This window comes from Mustelus asterias, chromosome 3, assembly GCF_964213995.1.
Source record: "Mustelus asterias chromosome 3, sMusAst1.hap1.1, whole genome shotgun sequence".
In the NCBI taxonomy this organism is placed as follows: Eukaryota; Metazoa; Chordata; class Chondrichthyes; order Carcharhiniformes; family Triakidae; genus Mustelus; species Mustelus asterias.
In genome coordinates this window covers 56,277,070-56,291,485 of record NC_135803.1, presented here as the reverse complement: position 1 = coordinate 56,291,485, position 14,416 = coordinate 56,277,070, and the positions used below count along the sequence as shown (strand labels likewise).

The 14,416-nt window shown below is 46.0% G+C and overlaps 1 protein-coding gene across 1 annotated transcript in view; it reads left to right on the top strand.

Annotated features, from left to right (window-relative positions):
* The first annotated feature begins 2,838 nt into the window (after positions 1–2,838).
* The window catches only part of LOC144483974 (uncharacterized), a 94,235-nt gene continuing 82,657 nt past the window's right edge, over positions 2,839–14,416 (top strand). Inside the window, exon 1 of the mRNA XM_078202553.1 lies at positions 2,839–2,965. Coding sequence (XP_078058679.1) covers positions 2,928–2,965 — 38 coding nt within the window. The 5' untranslated portion in view covers positions 2,839–2,927. The remainder of the gene's footprint in view (positions 2,966–14,416) is intronic.

Below are 14,416 nucleotides of genomic sequence, written 5' to 3'. Positions count from 1 at the left end.
GATACAAAAGTGTCCAGAAGGACAATTTTTTCACACAGTGGTGAGTGTCTGGAACAAGCTGCCACAGGTAGTAGTAGAGGCGGGTACAATTTTGCCTTTTAAAAAGCATTTAGACAGTTACATGGGTAGGATGGGTATAGAGGGATATGGGCCAAATGTGGGCAATTGGGTCTAGCTTAGTGGTTAAAACAAAAGAGTGGCATGGACAAGTTGGGCCAAAGGACCTCTTTCCAAGCTGTAATCCTCTATGAGTTTATGATTATGAATAAATGGATGAAGGAAGGGCATGGGTACAGAGCATTTAATTCTGACAGGTTCTTTGCATGATGAGTAAATGCTGACATGGATTAGTTGGGCCATTTTACCTAGCTCTATATCATAACTTCGCATTTTTATATTTTAAAAATTATTTCATGGGACATGGGCTTTGCTGGCTAGGCCAGCATTTATTGTCCATCTCTAAATGTCCTTGAGAAAGTGGTAATGAGCTGCCTTCTTGAACCGCTGCAGTCCATGTGGTGTAAGTACACCCACAGTGTTGTTAGGGAGGGAGTTCAAGGATTTTGAACCAGTGACAGTGAAGGAACAACAATACAGTTTCAGGTCAGGATGGTGTGTGACTTTGAGGGGAACTTACAGTTGGTGGTGTTCCCATGTATCTGCAGCCTTTGTCCTTCCAGGTGGTGGAGATTGTGGGCTTGGAAGGTATTGTCGAAGGAGCCTTGGTGAGTTCTTGCAGTGCATCTTGTAGATGGGCGGCATGGTGGCACAGTGGTTAGCACTGCTGCCTCACAGCACCAGGAACCTGGGTTCAATTCCGGTCTTGGTCACTGTCTTTGTGGAGTTTGCACATTCTCCCCGTGTCTGTGTGGGTTTCCTCCAGTTGCTCTAGTTTCGTCCCACAGTCCAAAGATGTGCGGGTTAGGTGGATTGGCCATGCTAAATTGCCCTTAGTGTTAGGGGGATTAGCAAGGTAAATATGTGGGGTTGCAGGAATAGGGCCTGGGTAGGATTGTGGTCGGTGCAGACTCGATGGGCCAAATGGTCTCCTTCTGCACTGTAGGGATTCTATGATTCCATGAGATGGTACAGTGTTTCCACTGTGCATTGGTGATGGAAGGAGCGAATGTTTAAGGTGGTGGATGGATTTCTTTGTCCTGGATGATGTTAAGCTTCTTGAGTGTTGTTGGAGAAGCACTGGGGATAGTGGAAAGTATTCCATCACACTCCTGATTTGTGCTTGTAGATGGTGGACAGGCTTTGGAGAGTTAGGAGGTGAGTTACTCTCTTCAGAATTCCAATTCCCTGATCTGCTCTTGTAACCACAGTATTTGTATGGCTAGTGCAGTTCAATTTCTGGTCAGTGGTAACCCCAGAATGTTGATAGTGGGAAATCTGGTGCCAGTAATGTCATTGACTATCAATGGAAGATCATTAGATTCTCTCTTGTTGGAGATGGTTAGGACCAGGCACTTGTGTGGTCCAAATATTAGTTGGCACTTATCCACCCAAGTCTGAATATTGTTCAGGTCTTGCTGCATATGGACATGGACTACTTCAGTATCTGAGGCGTCACAAATGGTGCTGAACTTTGTGCAATCGACCACAAACATCCCCACTTCTGACCTTCTAATGGAGAGAAGGTCATTGATGAAGCAACTGAAGATAGTTGGGTCTAGGACAACCCAAGGAACTCCTGCAGCAATATCCTGAGAATGAGATGATTTGACCTCCACCAACCACAACCAATGTCCTTTATGCAAAATGGTGGAACGAGATAAAAATTATTATATCAGGAACTATTGTTGGAGTGGGAATTTAGAAGAGTCCCTGAATGGGACATGATTTTCCCTCTTCAGCGTGATGTACTCAGTCCTGTTACCATGCTCAAACCTGAGACTGCCAAGCAACAGCAGAACACAGGAAGAATCATTTATTTTCCGAATTAGACAATGTTGACTTTGTTTCCAGTTCTGTGAGGATCAGTTCAACATTATCAGTTTACTCCCTTGGTTTAAAATTTATAGGTTCAAGAATTTGGGAGAGTGAGCTGACAAGTTGATTCAGTATTTTGTTCATTTTCTAAAAACAATCCTCATCAATAAAATCAGGACATTTATAATAATCCGTAGTAACTCGTAATTCGAAGAACGGTTTAGAGTCTAGGCTTCTTCCAAGATGTCTGGGACTTCCCATTAGGTTGTATTGAAGTGTTTCGGTCACTGTAGAGGGATGGGAATGAGGAGCTGTGAATATCTGTTCAGGGCACCCTATTCTAATTTTGTGTGGCCGGCGTTTACAAACACTCAGGAAAATAATCCCGTCTTTCAAAGCAAATAGCCATTTTGACTTCCCGTTTATAAAGAAAAAGCTACACCACAAACACATTTGTACATTACGTTAAAATATAATCTTCATGAAAAATGTTGGAAAAAATACTCATTCAGTTTCAAAATTCCGAGATGCTTCGGCACTGGACACTTCCTCTCGTCCCTTCGTTAAAAACATGCCTTCGTTATGAAAGGGTAACTCTGTCTCAGTGTATCCAACACTTATGGAAACATTTGTATCTTTTCACCAGCCGGCTCTTTGGTGACTATAGGGACAAAATACAACTTACATTCTTAGTTACATATGTTCTGCACCTAAAATAAACTGCGCTCACAAGTTTCATCCTCCCAGCACAATATTCCTTCTGCGTTTCCTTGTATACATTATAAGGCACTGGCTGGGATCCAGCGCTGCTGTTCATTAACCCTGCTTCCTGCTTATTCAATAGCAACACTTTCCCTGTCCACCCCCTCGCTTCTCTCTCTCGCTGTTCTCCACATCACACTCACTGGGACAGGATTTGGACTTACTTCCCGCCAGCGCTTTTAGACAAAAAAAAAGCCCCGAGTACTACCTTATACATTAAATGGATAGAGATGGTTGCAAACTGTTCAGTTGAAGAAATGCAAGCCAGGTCGGTGAGCAATTAGCTTTATCTGTAACTCAAGAGAAATGACATGTACTTGTTTAATGTGCGAGTGTAATTCATCAATCACACAAAGTGCTGTATATAGTAGTTTACAATAACACCAGCACGTGTTTGGTTAGAGTGAAATATTCATAAATGTGCTTGTAATGTGGAGATGACAGGGTAGTGCAGAGGTTGTTTTTCCCTTTGTTTGGGGAAATCTCTTTCCCATTGTTATTGTTTTGGGGATACAGCGTGGTGTCTTATAGTCTATCCTTGGCGCCATGTTTTTGGAACAAAGACTTGTTATTAATACTGCTATATCGAGACCGGCAAACTCCACATTTAAAGCAACTCTTGCAGCGCTGCAGCGAGAGCAGATTAATTTCTTTTGAGAAAACACATTTGGTCCCGCGGGAAAGCTTTGTTGAGCGCTTTGTTCCGAAGCTCACCTGAGACAAGCAGGTGATGTGTTTTTATTAACAGCAAAACATGAGAGATACTGGCTGCTGCGGAGCTCAGGGTGCCTGCTGCAGAGACCAGGGTGCCTGCTGCAGAGACCAGGGTGCCTGCTGCAGAGACCAGGGTGCCTGCTGCGGAGACCAGGGTGCCTGCTGCGGAGACCAGGGTGCCTGCTGCGGAGACCAGGGTGCCTGCTGCGGAGACCAAGGTGCCTGCTGCGGAGCCCAGGGTGTCTGCTGCGGAGCTCAGGGTGCCTGCTGCACAGACCAGGGTGCTTGCTGCGGAGCCCAGGGTGCCTGCTGTGGAGCCCAGGGTGCCTGCTGCGGAGCCCAGGGTGCCTGCTGCGGAGCCCAGGGTGCCTGCTGCGGAGCCCAGGGTGCCTGCTGCGGAGCCCAGGGTGCCTGCTGCGGAGCCCAGGGTGCCTGCTGCGGAGCCCAGGGTGCCTGCTGCGGAGCCCAGGGTGCCTGCTGCGGAGCCCAGGGTGCCTGCTGCGGAGCCCAGGGTGCCTGCGGCGGAGCCCAGGGTGCCTGCTGCGGAGCCCAGGGTGCCTGCTGCGGAGCCCAGGGTGCCTGCTGCGGAGCTCAGGGTGCCTGCTGCGGAGCTCAGGGTGCCTGCTGCGGAGCTCAGGGTGCATGCTGCAGAGACCAGGGTGCCTGCTGCAGAGCCCAGGGTGCCTGCTGCAGAGCCCAGGGTGCCTGCTGCAGAGCCCAGGGTGCCTGCTGCAGAGTTCAGGGTGCCTGCTGCAGAGCTCAGGGTGCCTGCTGCAGAGCTCAGGGTGCTTGCTGCAGAGCTCAGGGTGCCTGCTGCAGAGCTCAGGGTGCCTGCTGCAGAGCTCAGGGTGCCTGCTGCAGAGCTCAGGGTGCCTGCTGCAGAGCTCAGGGTGCCTGCTGCAGAGCTCAGGGTGCCTGCTGCAGAGCTCAGGGTGCCTGCTGCAGAGCTCAGGGTGCCTGCTGCAGAGCTCAGAGTGCCTGCTGCAGAGACTAGGGTCCCTGCTGCGGAGCTCGGGGTGCCTGCTGCAGAGCTCAGGATGCCCACTGCCGAACCCAGGGTGCCCGCTGCGGAGCTCAGGGTGCCTCTTACGGAGCTCAGGGTGCCTGCTGCAGAGCCCCGGGTGCCTGCTGCAGAGCTCAGGGTAGCTGCAATGCCCCACCATGTATTTGCATTAACTGGGGTCGATTGGACCAACGTAACTGGGGGCGTCTGGGAGCTCTGCCAACACAAAACTGCATTAGAACTTGCTGCAACCGCAGCATTCAGAATCATATAATCCCTACAGTGCAGAAGGAGGCCATTCAGCCCATCGAGTCTGCTTCAGTATTGGCTTAATTCCCTCAACCTGGGAAAAGAAGTTTTATTTGCACAAGTGGGCGGCACGGTAGCACAGTGGTTAGCACTGCTGCTTCACAGCTCCAGGGTCCCGGGTTCGATTCCCGGCTCGGGTCACTGTCTGTGTGGAGTTTGCACATTCTCCTCGTGTCTGCGTGGGTTTCCTCCGGCTGCTCCGGTTTCCTCCCACAGTCCAAAGATGTGCGGGTTAGGTTGATTGGCCAGGTTAAAAATTGTCCCTTAGAGTCCTGGGATGCGTAGGTTAGAGGGATTAGCGGGTAAAAATATGTGGGGGTAGGGCCTGGGTGGGATTGTGGTCGGTGCAGACTCGATGGGCCGAATGGCCTCCTTCTGCACTGTAGGGTTTCTATGTTTCTATGTTTCTAAGTCGCTGGTATTAAGTGTATTCACGAAACCAATCTCTTCAGGGTACGTTTGAGTTGTGATAACAATACTCATTTGTATGGATGGCTAGTTGCCAACAGATCACCATAGAAATAATAAAAGATACTGTATGTACAGGTTTAAACCTGGCTCACATACTGGTAACTGAATAGCTGGAGACAGTTGTTAGCCTATATTACCTGCGAGAGCTGGATTTCACTGAGTTCTTATCAAGGCAATCATAGAATCCCTACAGTGCAGAAGGAGGCCATTCGGCCCATCAGGTCTGTACTGACAACAATCCCACCCCCCGGCCCTATCCCCATAACCCCACACATTTACCCCACTCTTCCCTGTAACCTACACATCCCCTGACACTAAGGGGCAATTTTGCATGGCCAATCCACCTAACCCGCATATCTTTGGACTGTGGGAGGAAACAGGAGCAACTGGAGGAAACCCATGCAGACATGGGGAGAACGTGCAGACTCCACACAGACAGTGACCCAAGTCGGGAATCGAACTCAGGCCCCGGCGCTGTGAGGCAGCAGTGCTAACCACTGTGCCACCGTGCCACCCAATCGTATATATTGCAGACATTGCAACATTGGAGTTAGTGGCAAATGACAGTAAAACACTCCACTACAGACCTCAATGTACAAATAAAACAGATTGCAACAAGGGGGCAAGTTGTATTCAAACTGAAAATGATATAGCAGAGTCAAATGTGAGTAAGTGGCCCATGACCAGAGTAGCTGTGGCATTTTGACTTTCTGTGCTCGAGTCACTTCTTCCAGTTAATTGGGAATATTTCTGTATTTCAGTTCTGGAAATTAGAAGAAACAATGACACTGTTCCAATAATAATAAAAAAATCTGCTCATATAATACCCATGTCTAGAGTGTCCAGATGTTGTTCAGTAAAACTCACATTGCACTAGGCAATGGGAGTTTATTGGTAGGCACCACCATGTATCAGTATTATTCAGCTTCACTAAATAAACAAAAAGCATAGCATTGCCAACAAGTACCACACTAGGATGTTTTACCTGGTGAATTTACTACAAAACATAAATACAATGCTATATGACTCTTGCATGAGATTTTGGTTGGATCTTGTAATAACTTCAAGGTGACTCATTGTGGTTTGAAGTTATAAAGGGTTTATAAATAGATCAAAACAAACAAGGGTCTGAAAAGCACAACTATTCTCCTCTCCTCCCTGGCTCCAACTGAGGATCCTCCACCACCCAGAATGTGCGCCCTTGCACCCGATTGGCTCGGCTTTCTGCACTCCCATTCCTTTGGGTCTGGCTTGATCACATGGCTCTCAGCGATTGCCCCTTTAAAGGGGCCACACTACCACACCTGTTCTTCCCCTAACTCCTGAGTTCACCTGTGGATGAAACAAAAAGAACATCTTTAACATAGGCATGCAGGTTACAAAAGACATCAGGAATACCTCAGGAAACTCATCATAAGCTAAGTCAGTCCGGGGACATCCGGACCCAGGTCGAACATCTCAATTCTGTGCTTTGCTGTTCATGAATTTAAGAATCTGGCTGGACAGTTGCAAAAGACAAACTCATCAATCCAGGGTCGGGACCCTCCTCTGTCGCTACCGTCTCCTCAGTTCCAGACACTGCTGGTTGCTCCAGTTCCATATTCACAACCAGGATCCCTGTATCCATCTGTGGTGAACCTGAATCTACTGCAGGGGCAGTCTGTTGATCCACTGTTTCAGGTCTAGCTCTTTTCCTCAGTTGGCCTATCTGATATTTAGAATCATAGAGGTCATAGCGCCATAGAGGTTTACAGCATGGAAACAGGCCCTTCGGCCCAACTTGCCCATGCCGCCCTTTTTTTTTAAAACCCCTAAGCTAATCCCAATTGTCCGCATTTGGCCCATATCCCTCTATACCCATCGTACCCATGTAACTATCTAAATGCTTTTTAAAAGACAAAATTGTACCCGCCTCTACTACTACCTCTGGCAGCTTGTTCCAGACACTCACCACCCTCTGTGTGAAACAATTGCCCCTCTGGACACTTGTATCTCTCCCCTTAAACCTATGCCCCCTACCTTTGGGATATTTGGGATAGATATTGACTATCTATCTTGTCTATGCCCCTCATTATTTTATAGACCTCTATAAGGTCACCCCTCTGCCTCCTATGCTCCAGAGAAAAAAGTCCCAGTCTATTCAGCCTCTCCTTATAACTCAATCCATCAAGTCCCGGTAGCATCCTAGTAAATATTTTCGGCACTCTTTCTAGTTTGATAATATCCTTTCTATAATAGGGTGACCAGAATTGCACACAGTATTCCAAGTGTGGCCTTACCAATGTCTTGTACAACTTCAACAAGACGTCCCAACTCCTGTATTCAATGTTCTGACCAATGAAACCAAGCATGCCGAATGCCTTCTTCACCACTCTGTCCACCTGTGACTCCACTTTCAAGGAGCTATGAACATGTACCCCCAGATCTCTTTGTTCTGTAACTCTCCCCAATGCCCTACCATTAACTGAGTAAGTCCTGCCCTGGTTCAATCTACCAAAATACATCACCTCGCATTCATCTAAATTAAACTCCATCTGCCATTCGTCAGCCCACTGGCCCAATTGATCAAGATCCCCTTGCAATTGGAGATAACTTTCTTCACTGTCTACTATGCCACCAATCTTGGTGTCATCTGCAAACTTACTAACCATGCTCCCTATATTCTCATCCATTTGATACAACAATCTTGTATCTGTACAACATAGCAGACCAACTGGTCCTTTTCTGTCCACAATCTTTCCAGCCACCTGTGTTGGCCCTGCTGCAAAATTTCTGACCAGAACTAAATCATCCACTTGGAAAACTCTGGCTCGAATTCTCTGGCTGTTCATGCCCCGTTGCCAGTGAGAATGGAGGATTTGGCACTCAACCCAATCTCCGTTCACTGCAACAGGACCGGAGAATCCCAGCTGCGAGCAAGCTCGAAGAATCCAGCCCTCTGTCTTTTTTTCTTGAGTCATGATCTTCTTTCTGGGAGGCTTGTCTGGCCTCCATCCTCATCGTCAAATCTGGGAATATGAAGCAGTGTCCCATTCGCAGCTCAGCTGGCATGACCCCTGTGGGTGTATTTGATGTGGTGTTGTATGACAACAAGAAACTAGCTATATGAAGATGTAGAGGTCTATTAACTTGTGTATTTTCATTGATGATTTGAATGTTTGTACAGCGTGTTCCACAATGTGCCATTGCTTGACACTAAGATCTCTGGGATGCCATGGATGGCAAAAATCTGCCTCAACTTGTCAATAGTGGCAGTGGCCATTGTGGACTTCATCAGTTGGACATCCAACCGTTAAGAATGCACATCCACTAATATAAGAAACATATGGCCCATTAATGGTCCCACAAAGTCTCTATATCCTTGCCCAGGGCGTGCTTGGCCACTCCCAAGGTTGCACATTCGCTAGTGGTGACAATGCCTGTTGGGCTTCACAACTGGGGCTTTAGCTAACAATTCTTTAGATTTCTTTATCGATGCTCAGCCACCAAACATAACTTTGGGTGAGTGCTTTCATCCTGCTTTGCCCTGGATGTGCATCATGCATTTGCTGTAATAATAGTCATCTCTCTTGGCGTGGCACTATAACAAGGGCCCCCCACAATAACACAGCTGCCTTCACACATTATCTTCATTGTTCTTTGTTGATAAGGTTTAAACAGCTCTGACTTATCACATTGCCATCCTTGCATAGCCATCTTCTTAACTTTTGATAACACTGGGAATCTTTCAGTCCAACTTTTTATGTGTTTAGCTGAGACTGGCAAAATCTCTAACAGGTGTAGCGCCAGTACTATTTCTTGTAGGACCAGCGATGAAGGTACTGTCTGCGGAAAAGGCAAACTGTTGATTGCATCCACATTTGATAGTTGTGTCCCTGGGTAATGCTGGAATGTCTAACTGTGCACTGCTAAGAATAGAGCCCAGTTCTGTACCCTCACAAAGATGGTGGCACAGTGGTTAGCACTGCTGCCTCACAGTATCAGGGACCTGGGTTCGATTCCTGACTTGGGTCACTGTCTGAGTGGAGTTTGCATATTCTCCCTGTGTCTGTGTGGGTTTCCTCTGGGTACTCTGGTTTCCTCCCACAGTCTGATTAGGTTAGATGCTGGTTAGGTGCATTGACCCGAACAGGCACCGAAGTGTGGCGACTAGGGGAATTTCACAGTAATGTCATTGCAGTGTTAATGTAAGCCTTACTTGTGACTAATAAATAAACTTTAACTTTTGGCAATTGGTGGCGCTGGCTTATCTTCTCTGAATAAAGCTAACAACGGTTTGTGATCTGATACTATTGTGAAATGTCTTCCATATATATGCTGATTAAACTTTTTCACTGCATAAATGACTGCCAAACATTCTTTATCTATCAGGAATACATTTTCTCCGTATCTGATAATGTTCTTGATACAAAGTCAATTGGCCTTTCTATTCCATCAGGCATCCTGTGGGACAAAACTGCTCCCATTCCATATGGTGATGCATCACAGTTAAATACCAATGGCTTGGTTGGGTTAATGTGCACAAGCAGTGCCGAGGACTGCGAATCCTGCTTTATTTTTGTAAACATTTCTTTTTGTTCCTCTTCCCACCTCCAACATTGATGTTTCTTTAACAGCTGGTGAAGGGGGGCTAAGATTGTAGACACACTTTGTAAGAATCTACCATAATAATTCACCATTCCTACGAATGATTTCAACTCAAATACATTTTTTGGCTGGGGGACTTCCTTAATGGCTTTAACTTGATCCCCCAATGGATGCAAACTTTTGGTGTCTACCCTGAAACCCAAATATGTAACTTCATCCACCTGGAAAATGCATTTCTCTCATTTCAAACACACATCCCCTTCCTTAAATCTTCTCAAAAAGTCCTCCAAGTTTGATTTCTGTACCTCAGGCGAGTCTCTGTAATTAGAACGTTATCTAGATAAACCAGTACATTAGGGATGCCTTGTAATAAACTTTTCATCACATGCTGGAATATGGCACAGGCTAATGAGACCCCAGAAGATAAACTTGTATACTGATATAAACCCTTGTCGGTGTTGATAGTAACTAACCTCTGGGAATCTTCATCCAACTCCAGCAGCTGGTAAGCATGACTGAGGTGTATTTTAAGCCCCGGCTTGTTTGGCGTGGAGCTCCTCAATTCTAGGACCAGTTTAATTTTATTTGCTTGAGTCAACCACTGTCCATTAGGCTGGTCTGTGACATTCAATTACCAGGACGGGTAGCTGTGCTGTTTGGTTTTTGTAGAACAAAGCAACTGTTGCTACCCTTAAGGTCTTCAATGTCTCTCCGGTATATGTAGACAATATGACTTCTGATTCACTCAATTTTACTGGTTGGAGGCCTATTTGAAGGTAATAAAATGTCTGCTCCCGTAATGGCTGGCCTGTGTTGACTTCCATTTGAAGAGATCTGCCATTTACCATCAAGGCTATTTCTATGGGGGGCACTTTACTTCATTGGATCTGGTTTAGGGCATACAACTCGGGTCCCTTGTGGGTTCCTTGACCAGTTTTTTTAAAGGACTTAAATAACCATCGCGTTTTCTTTTTCCACATTATGTCCTGACTGCTTTGTTCTGCAAAACACTTGCAAACGACCCTTCCTATTACATCTGTAACATATATAATTTCTGCATCAGCAAGCTTCTTGAGAATACTCTCCCTGACATCAAAAACAAGCCTCCTCCCTCAATGTTGTACTCCCCTTCTCAGACTCGCCCACACTTTGGCTGTTCTTCACAACAGTCATGTCCCGCCACAAATGGTTCACCTCGCTGTGCATGCCATATAATTCGCTTACACTCTGCTCAGTGCATTCAGTTGCCTGGTCCAATTCCACAGCTCTCTATAAAGAGATTCCGGTCTCGGCCAGTAACCTCTTTTGTATGATGAGGCTGTTTATACCACAGACCAAACAGTCGCTTAACATTTCTCCTAAAGCTGGACTGAAGTTGCAGTGCTCTGCTAACCTTCTCAATCTTGCCATGAAGCCTAAGAGTGTCTTCCCTGGCCTCCTGGACTGCTGAATGAAATTTGTACCTCAATGTAATGATTGAGGGTCAGGGGGTTGAAATGATTTTTGATCAATTTGACTATCTGGTCAAAAAGTTGTGTCAGGAGCATAAGGTGATGTAAGACTTTTCACTAAGCTGTAATTTATTGGGCCACAGACTGAGTAGTATAACCTTTCACTTTTCCTCTACTGAGATTTCATTCGCTACAAAGAAATAACATATCCTTTAGATATACTGTCCCCAGTTTTCCACTGCTGGGTCAAATGGTTCAATCGTTCCAATCAAAGTCATTTTTATGTGCGTATGTACCTTGCTTCTTCATAATTTTGACACTCACTCTCCCCCCCTCTAGCTGCACACTGCGACTAACAAAAATGTTTTCCTCACCGCCAGTGTAATAACTTCAACGGTGACTCATTGTGGTTTGAAGTTATAAAGGGTTTATTACCAACGATAAATAGATGTATACAAACAAGAGTCTGACAGGACTGAAAAACACAACTACTCTCCACTTCTTCCTGGATCCAACTGAGGATCCTCCCCGACCCAGGAAGCCCGTCATTGCACACGAATGGCTTGGCTTCCCTCGCTGCCACTCAGAGTCCAGCCAGATCACATGGCCATCAGGGATCACTCCTTTAAAAGGGCCACACTACCACAAATTTCCTCTGGAATACTATGCTCACTTTTTATCCCCTCACATTATATGTGGTATAGAAACCTGGGAAAGGGCTCAGAGGCGAGGTGCTGGATTGATATCCAGTTTGAAGGTCCTGAGTTACAGGAAGACAAGATTGACCTTTTGCCCGAGAAAAGCGTAGACTTCGAGGAGAGGTTAAAGATCAGGTTTTGTCCACGTGGATGGACTAGTTGATTTTGATAGGCTGAAGAGGACATGTGTATAAATTATGTTAGAAAAGCACTCGACGAGATGCCAGGAGATACTGAATTTCTTTTCACTGATTTCTGCTTATTCACTGAGTTCAGTTCACTGAAAACATCTAAAGATGAGTTGGTTAAGTTTCTAACTGCAAAATGTAGGTGAGTTATTCAAGGATGGATCTCGTGGTGATCTACTGGAAATTGGTTGCCTTCAAGCATCTGAGACAGATTTCCAATATGGAAACAGAAAATGCTTGAAAGGCTCAGGAAATCAGGCAGCATCTGAAGAGAGAAACAGAGTTAACATTGCAGATCTGTGACCATTCATCAGAATTTCCAAGCCCCTTTTCTCTATATTTTGTAGAGCTGTTTTAGGAATGTATATGATCAAAGATTGAGCACTGTATAAGCTGCGCAAGTTCAGTCACTTTGTAAATTCGTTCTGAGGTCTTGTTGATCACTTGTCCATAAAATTGTCCATCCTCTGTCATACAGAGAAAAGTTAAATTTGCGCATTTGCTTCGTTGTCAGCTACTTCATCAGCAATTGCACAGGATTCGATAGCAAAATGGTGTTTTGCTCCTGCTCTCTCCATCTGCCTCATGGAACCACTAGCTTCAGTGTCTTTGGCACTCTGCCAATAGCCGCCTCTGTCGCACCATCAGCAGTTTTGTGTTTGGCAGCAATCTGGATGTCAGCACTTCCTTATCATTACCAGGCCCGCAACCCTCTCATAACTTTCTGGTGTTCCTCCAACTCTGGTCTCTTGTGAATCCCCCACATCCATTGTCCCATAATTGGTGGTGGTGCTTTCAGTTATATAGGCCCTGAGCTATGGGATTCCCTCACTAAACCTCTCCACCTCACCTTTAAAATGCTCCTTAAAACCTATCTCTTTGACCAATCATTTAGTCACCCGTCCAATATCTCCTTTCGTTCAGTTTCAATATTGGACTAATTATGCTCTTGTAAAGTGACTTAGAATGTCTTTCTACGTTAAAGATGCTCTATCATAGAATCTCGACAATGCAGAAGGAGGCCATTCGGCCTATCAAGCCTGCAGTGACAACAATTCCACCCAGGCCCTATCCCCATAAACCCACATATCTACCCTGCTAGTCCCCTTGACACTAAAGTGCAATTTATCACTGCCAATCAGCCTAACCTGCACATCTTTGGAGTGTGGGAGGAAACCAGACCACCCGGAGGAAACCCACGCAGACACGGGGAGAACATGCAAACTCCACACAGACAGTGATAGGGACCCGGGTTCGATTCTTGGTTTGGGTCACTCTCTGTGTGGAGTTTGCACATTCTCCCCGTGTCTGCGTGGGTTTCCTCCGGGTGCTCCGGTTTCCTCCCACAGTCCGAAAGATGTGCGGGTTAGGTTGATTGACGATGCTAAATTGCCCCTTCGTGTCAGGGGGTCTAGTTACGGTAAATGCATGGAGTCATGGGGATAGGACCCGGGTGAGATTGTGGTGGTGCAGGCCCGATGAGCTGAATGGCCTCCTTCTCTGTAGGGACTCTATGACCCGAGGCTGGAATTGAACCTGGGTCCCTGGCACTGTTAGGCAGTAGTGCTAACGACTGTGCCACCGTGCTGCCCTAAATTCCACCAGTGGGCCATAGTGGGATTGAACCCATGCCCCTAGGGCATTAGCTAGGCCTCTGGATTTCTCAGCCAGTTGCATTACCACTGTGTCACCATCTCCCCCAATATGCAAGTTGTTGTTGATGACAGAAGATTCAAAGCTCAGGTCCATTATAGGTGCATTAGAGAACTTATTTTCTGAAAGTGGTCCGTGACTGTGGCCCCTTTGTGGATGCTTGGTTGCATCAGATGAAGTTGCTTCCTCTGCTTATGGGAAGAATTTACCATGCCAGAATAAGTTGGCAAAGGATTCTGCTTTCAACTCCTCACGCAATGAAAATTTATACAAATGTCTTGCAGAACATCTGCTGTCAATGACATCACAGCATTGTGCATACCAACATTTCGTATAGTGCTGTTTCATAACATAAATTATTCCAGCTTCCATTAGCTGGATCACTGCTGCTGTGTTGATGGAAAATATATTAGTTCCATTGAATTTAGATAAGCTTTAGTGGCTCAGTAATACCACCATGACCAAGTTGATTGAAGCCACATGGCTGCAAGATTGTGTCTGTGTCAAATGATATGGGAACCAAAATGAGGAAGTAATTTACTTGATCTTCTTATCTACCTGTGCCTGTGATAATATTGACATATGCAAAGACTGCAGAATGTGAAGAAAGAGTCTTGCCTTCACAATGGGACATCATGCACCATA